Consider the following 6,978-nt stretch of genomic DNA (forward strand, 5'->3'; position numbering starts at 1 on the left):
ATGGTAAATACAAATTTATAAACATTTGTGTTATTGGTCCAGGAAATTATTTTAGTATGTTAGGACAGTGAATAAAAAAGCGCCAATCTGTTTAGCTGGAAAAGGCCAGTAAAACGTGAACTTAAAAAAAAGAGTTTATATTAGGTTTTAATAGATTTTAAAAGACATGTGGGTTTTATGAACTTGTGGAAAAAACACGAATGACCCCATGACTTCAGCTAGAAAACACCAAAACTCCCAAAAGGGGGTTGTTTGAAGCAGGTTCTGCTTTAGGCAATACACAAACTGATTTTAGTTCAATCAGCTATCAATTGTGATCGTTCCTCAATGGACTGATCATACATACTACTGAGCAATACATGATGCAAGATTGATTTTGTACTTTGTTTACAAAGAATTAATGTCATTTGAGTAATTTCTCTTAACACATCACAACGGGTATTTTTTATACCTTTAAAGTGATAAAATATTGGAAAGTGTGCTTGTATTGTAGAGCTTTACTGCAATTTTAATTCTGCCTGGACAAACACTTGGGACAGTTATTAAAAAACGAATCCTAAGGCATTTGGTAAGTGATATCACAAAAGTCCACAAAAGTATCAACAAACCTGAAATGCAATAGAACAGTTACAGTTGATTTCTAAAGCATTGAAACTGAAAACAAAATCATAGGATGATCAAAATTTCACCTGATGTTACTTAAATATCTAATTTTATATAACCTAAGTGCATACTGTAATGTTTTGCATGCATACAATTTTATGCAAAGAGTTTGGATGTGAAAAATGCAAGTCAAAGAAAACTCCCAATGTTTGATATGTAGTAACAATGTAGAAACAAAGTTCTAGGAAAAGATCTATATAACTGAACCTTATGTAAAAAGCATCCAAAACTGTAAAACCAATAAAGGAGTGTGAAAAGCTTCAACTCTGAACTTAAAAAGTATTAAAAAGGACTGAAAATTAAGCTAATAAGAACATATCAACAGAAACAAAAATAACCATAGTGAACAAAAATAAAACATTTTAACTATTATGGCCGACTATTAAGCTGTGGTCGGTCAACTAAACTAAGTAGATTTAGGTTTACGTGACCAAGGTTTAGGTTTACTTGATCAAACCATGAAAGCAGGAAGACAAATATACATTAGGAACAATTAAAATAAATTAAATAAATCATCAGTATGTCCAACAGGAGAGGTAACTTACCTCGAAGTGAAATCAATCTTTTTCAATGTACTAAAAAGATATCTGCAGTTCTACTTGTGCTATAATCTGTGATTATTATATAGTGGCATGCTCAGCCACTGCAGAACATCAATTTGCTTTCGCAGAGAGTTCTGGTCCTCCTCTAAAGCAGCGGTCGCCAATTTCGATGGTCCGCGGCTCTGGTTGGTGCACCCCCGAGCGGGGTCAGGAAAAGGACCCCCCTGGAGGGATGCACTGGCCAGAGCCGCAGACCATGTCTCCCGTACAGTTCCCAGGCTCAGGGAAGTGGGCGGGATGTGTCCCTGCACAAAACCCACCCACTCTCCCATCATAGGCACTGCGATGGGAGAGTGGGCGGGGTTATGCATAATGATGTCACACTGAGGGAGGTTTCTTCCACTTTGAGTGACACCAAGCCCCCCACGGTGCGCGGTTGGGAGCCAGTGATTCTAGTGGTCCCATGGACATGCTCTAAAAGCATGCTGTCAGGAGGCAAACTATTCTACTGGAGATGTAACTACTTTCTAAAGTAAAACTGCAAAACTAAACATTAATTTTTGCTTTGGTGCACCTGGAATGACCATTTAAATTGAACATTCAGCTGGTCTTTACATACAAGCATTTCAGTCAGCTTTTACATATAACTTCTAGGAGCTTCTACCTAGCAGAAATCCCATCAGGTTAAGTCTCAGCTAATGCTTTACAGTTTGTGTTCTCAATGATTCTTGTCCATGCTTCGCTCACTGTTGGCATTAGATTGACTGAAGCAATGATGTATTTTTGTCACTAACAGACAAGCAATATTGATTGAAGAAAAGGGACTCTGCAGATGTTAGGCTGGGTCTACACGAACTGTTTTTTTTTTTTTTTTTTTTTTTAACTCTTATAAACCCCCATATCAAGTGTTTAAAAAAAAAAAAAAAAAAGCCTAAAAACTCCTATAAAGGCCCATATTGCTTTTATGTGAGTTGGTAAGTTTCTAGGTTTTTAAGCATTTAAAACTCCTATAAACTCCTGCAAACTTGTCCATTAGTTTTCAAAAGCGTATAAACTCTTGTAAACCCATGCTAAACCTCCCACTGATTTCAATGGAAGCGTTTATGTGAGTTTACTTAATTTTTATTTTTAAAAAGGTTCTGAAACATAACTTTTTTTCTTTTGAACATTATTCAAGTTTAGATAGGCCTTACATCTAAGAAAGTTATACACCAAGAATAAATATTATACTAACCTGGTGCAAAGCCTACAACATTTCAGCTACACTACTCTTAGATACAACCACTTGACATGAGTTAGTGGAATTGCGAGTATCTGTCAATACAATCGTTTAATATTGATATTTAATATTGTTTTCAGTATCAGTATCCCAGAATATCCTAGATCACACTGATTGTTATGCACATATGGAGACCCAAACTTAGTGGGCTTGGTTTCTCACTCAACATTTCCATACGTAAATCGGACTCCTGCAATCCTTTGGTTGAAACCAATTTTGGATAAATACAGCATTCTAGCAACACAACAGGTTTATCATGCATTTGCCTCAATACTAGGTACCCTGAGATCTAAGGATATCAAGTGAGAGTCCATCAACTCCTTGCCATATTACCACAATGCATACACAATCTCAAAGTAGCACTTCTCTGTCCCGTCTCCTCCACACCTCTAACATCCCATCTGTTCTCAACAACACATCTCCCAACTGTAGAGCTCTGGCAGAAGATAATGTAAATTTGCTGGATGAATGTTGTACTAGGACAGGGCTTTCTAAATGCTACAGTACCTATCCTATTTGGTAGGCAGGATAATCCTTTAGGTTAAAAGGACTGTCAGCAGGCACAATACTTGTTTTAGCAGACTGATAGAATATTTTTTTACTTCTGTTTATCTGCATCAACAACTTTGTCTACAAAAGGAAGATGGCCCAAAAACAGAATACCTGCTTTATTTAGAAACTTTTAGGATAGTATTGTACTTGATAACAATTTCCTTTAAGAGGAAACCTGACAGAATAAGACATGAAAGTTGGCACTGCTGACTTGTTTATAAAGCAAGCTCTTGGTCTGTCATCTTTTTTTCCTCTGCTTATTGAGTACATGAGCCAGGCATTAAGTAGCACCTAGGGAACAATCGGCCCATGGCAAACAGCAGCCAGTTAGGTGTCCAAATACCCATATTATGCACATACTTGTTCGGATACTCAATTAGTGAGGGGTGGATGATGAGAGACCTTGAGCTGACACACTACAGAACAGGTCAGCAACAGAAACCCCAACATTTCTATCCTGCCGGGTTACTTTTTAAGATTGTCATATGAGGAAAATTAACTTGAAAAACTACCAGACCACTGCACACTACAGTGCTAAACTGCCATATACATTTATCAATGCTTTACAGCAGCAATACTTATATTCATTAACTACCTGTCCATTGCCCGTATCCTGATCACATACGTCAGTGTTAATGCCTCCAGTAGTTATCTATTTTAGAGAGAAAAACATTGTTTAGAAGAATATCTGCAGATAATGGGCTCCAAGCTGTCCTCCATTTAAAAGCAGTTTCCTAATCCAAAAGTCAAGTGAGGACAAAATATTCCTAAAAAATCAGAGCCCACAGGTAAAAACTTAAAGCTAGTAGAAAATTTCAAGAAGTCAGGGAACTTGATAATCTACTGGCATCAGTGGAAAAAGTAGCTAAAAAGCCAGGATTCAAAAGTAATTTCTTAAGTGAATTGGCTACCTGGTTTTCTTGAAATTATCCAGCAACCCTGCCAAAATGACTACCAATTATTTACCCTACACAGTGAAAATATGTAAAAATAAAAAAAAATACAGTAGGTTTACAGGACGCCAATTTATGAAGTCATACTACAGTTGTTTACAAACAGGAAATTGCTTAGGTCCAGAGGAACAGCTGTTTTAAATACACTTAAATCACAAATGGTTTCACAAGATTAACTTGCCCAAAAGGTAATACCAGCTAAATAAAACCTTCATTTATATACAAAGCCAAAATTGTGGTTACAAATTCAATGACTTAATAACAGGAAGTATAATGAAAGCTAGAGTGAATAGGTTTTCAGTATATATTTGGGAAAACACATACTTTGCCTTCTCCTTTGGGATTCAGATAAACAACATAATGACCTCCATGGTTGTCCCCACTGTGCACCAACACGGCATGCAGTATGTAGTTTGCTGGGTCCTTGACATCAGGCTTTTGCAAGAATTCATCCAGTGGTAATTGTTCTGGAAATTCAAACCTAACAAAAGATGAAAGAACCAAAATGAAGGTAAAAGCTCCAGTCACTATGTACTCTAAATATGACAAATAATATTTAACTTTGAACAACACATTAATTTACTTTTGGTAAACATTCATCGCAGCATTTATCTGCATGCAAATGACTTTTTTTTGTATTAACACAAAGCTGGGATATCAAAACCAAGGAAGCTCTATGATGACCACGACTTTGATGGTTAAACTTTAACCACACCTGTGACTTCCTATTGGTCACTATATGTTAGGGAATATCTAGCAGAGGTGTGGGAAAAGAAAGGCTGGTCTTTAGTCCTGGGCCTCTTTAGCAACTAAGGGTCAAAGGCACAATTTAATTCAGTTTCTAGAATCTAACCAGGGTATTACTTAACCCACCAAGGACAGGTTTCAAAAAGCACACTAAAAATCAAAGTAAAACAAAACTGAAGTCCTAGATCAAATTTGTGTGATCAAATCGTTTAATATGGCCTATTCTTTGACTGTGCTGGTAAAGACAGAAACCTCCTTGTGATAACGTGTATGGGCATGCCTTCCTAGAGGATTTGGAGTACCAGTACAACCTTAGGGAATTTACCACTTCATACTATTGGAAAGTATCATTAGTGACAAGGGCACCAATTAAATGTAAGACTGATTAAAAAAAAAAATATCAGAGAGAAATGGTCTGAAGCATAATCATTCACTATTTAAGAGTTTGTGTTGTTGCTCCTTATGTCCCATCTGTTGTTGCTTTCATTTGCACCAAAGCAGTTTTTTTTTTACCTTCAATCACTTACCTTTCCTAACTGAACATATTGATATACCAGATGTTTAACTAGTTTGGTGGAATACGGTGTTGATTCAGTATTCACTGATATTTTCAGCAGTATTTATCAGGGTCGGGCGTTGGAGTAGCAGTAGCAACAGTATAAACCCCTGTGCATTCAAAGACATTGGTGTGTGAAGTTGCCATTAATTTTAATGCCACCCAAAATGTACCTTACAAGTGAAGAGCTTTCAAAAGCAAAGATAGCTTGACTTATGTGTGTAGTGGTACACTAGGAAGCCGATTTAAATTGAAGGGGCTGCCCTATCACAAGTAACATGGCTTCACTCATCAAACAGGTATATCCACCAAAGTAATCTTTGCAAAAATGTAACATATCAACAATGCAAAAGAAACTTAAAGTTTAAATCATTTATAGGAAATAACCATGAATTACCTGTCATTAATCTTTATATTTTGATCTGTTTGAGGATCATACATAAATCGCATGAGTTGAAGGTGCAATACAGGTGGTAATGTTAGGAATTTAACACCTTTCTCTGCTTCCTAAAAAAAAAAAAACAAACAAAAAAATTAGCTTTCAAATGTCACAATAGTAATCAAAGTCTATAACACACAGTTAAGGTTGTTTCAAGAACAGTACTTTTTGTACAAATGTGTGTGTGTAAAGGCTCCTGGTTATATTCTGCAGATTAAAAAACCTTCATATTTCCTAAACTTTGGTGCTAATGACTTGAAATTTTCACATAGTGCACATAGCTACAAGTAACCAAAACTTAACCAGGGGTGTGGGTGTACACAATATGCAGTAACCAGTGCCTACAAAGTCAGCCTGCGAATTTAAGCTTATCCTAGAAAGCAGCCACGTTAAGGAAACATCTAAAAAGACGTAGACTAAGCCAAAAGGGACAAACAAGCGCCAGTTGTTTTTAAATCATGTTGAAGTCACAAAGAAATGGTTGTAACAAACCATAACCTTAGATACAGAAGGTATCCAATATATAGGAAAACTCACTCGAGAAACCACTTCGTTGCAAGATACACAGCAAGAGTTTTCTGCACATGGGAATAGAGAGCAGAGCCATCCACAAAATAAGGCAAGAAGCCGCTATCTGCTCTTAAGCAGGATCCCTAAGCACTGGAACACATGGCACTAAACATTGTGAACTCGTTGACATCAGGTCGGTCCATTATAAGTAAATCATAAAGAAATTAAAGGACTCCTTCTTAAAAAAAAGGACCCTCCGGCCCCCTAAAAAATATTTGGGTAGCAAAGGTATATCAGGCTGTTTGCATTCTCCATAAGGAATGGTATCAAAAACAGGGGCTCAGAAAGCCCTTAAGTTTTCTAGACCTCATATAGTCCACATCAATGAGGGCCAACATGGCCCCTTTGAGCTACGAATGGAAAGCAGCAGTTTGTTTTTACTCAAAAATGCTATTTAGGATAAGGAAGATAAATACAAAACTAAATGACAGACCCTGACCATCAATGCAGCCTCAAGCTAGGAGGTCTCTGAAGATCAAAAACACATTCTGCAGGGAAAGAATGGTAGCATGATTGGAATCTGGGCATTCTAGGTCTTCTAGAAGCTTCACTAAATGATCCACACCAATCTGCTGGGCTGCTTTCCAGCTGACTGATTCCACTATTTAGAAAACTGAGGGGTACCCAGTAATAAAAGGCTAACAACTGCACACTACATGCATCATTCTCATCAGGGA

General features: G+C 37.0%; 1 protein-coding gene across 1 annotated transcript in view; it reads right to left on the reverse strand.

The window, feature by feature from the left end:
* USP7 (ubiquitin specific peptidase 7) overlaps window positions 1-6,978 on the reverse strand; it is a gene marked incomplete in the record, with an annotated part of 40,026 nt that overhangs the window by 20,001 nt on the left and 13,047 nt on the right. The window contains 3 exon segments of the mRNA XM_072418912.1: window positions 3,632-3,688; window positions 4,314-4,470; window positions 5,690-5,799. Of these exon segments, the coding sequence (XP_072275013.1) occupies window positions 3,632-3,688; window positions 4,314-4,470; window positions 5,690-5,799 (324 nt within the window).

Source organism: Pyxicephalus adspersus, chromosome 7 (assembly GCF_032062135.1).
Source record: "Pyxicephalus adspersus chromosome 7, UCB_Pads_2.0, whole genome shotgun sequence".
Classification (NCBI taxonomy): Eukaryota; Metazoa; Chordata; class Amphibia; order Anura; family Pyxicephalidae; genus Pyxicephalus; species Pyxicephalus adspersus.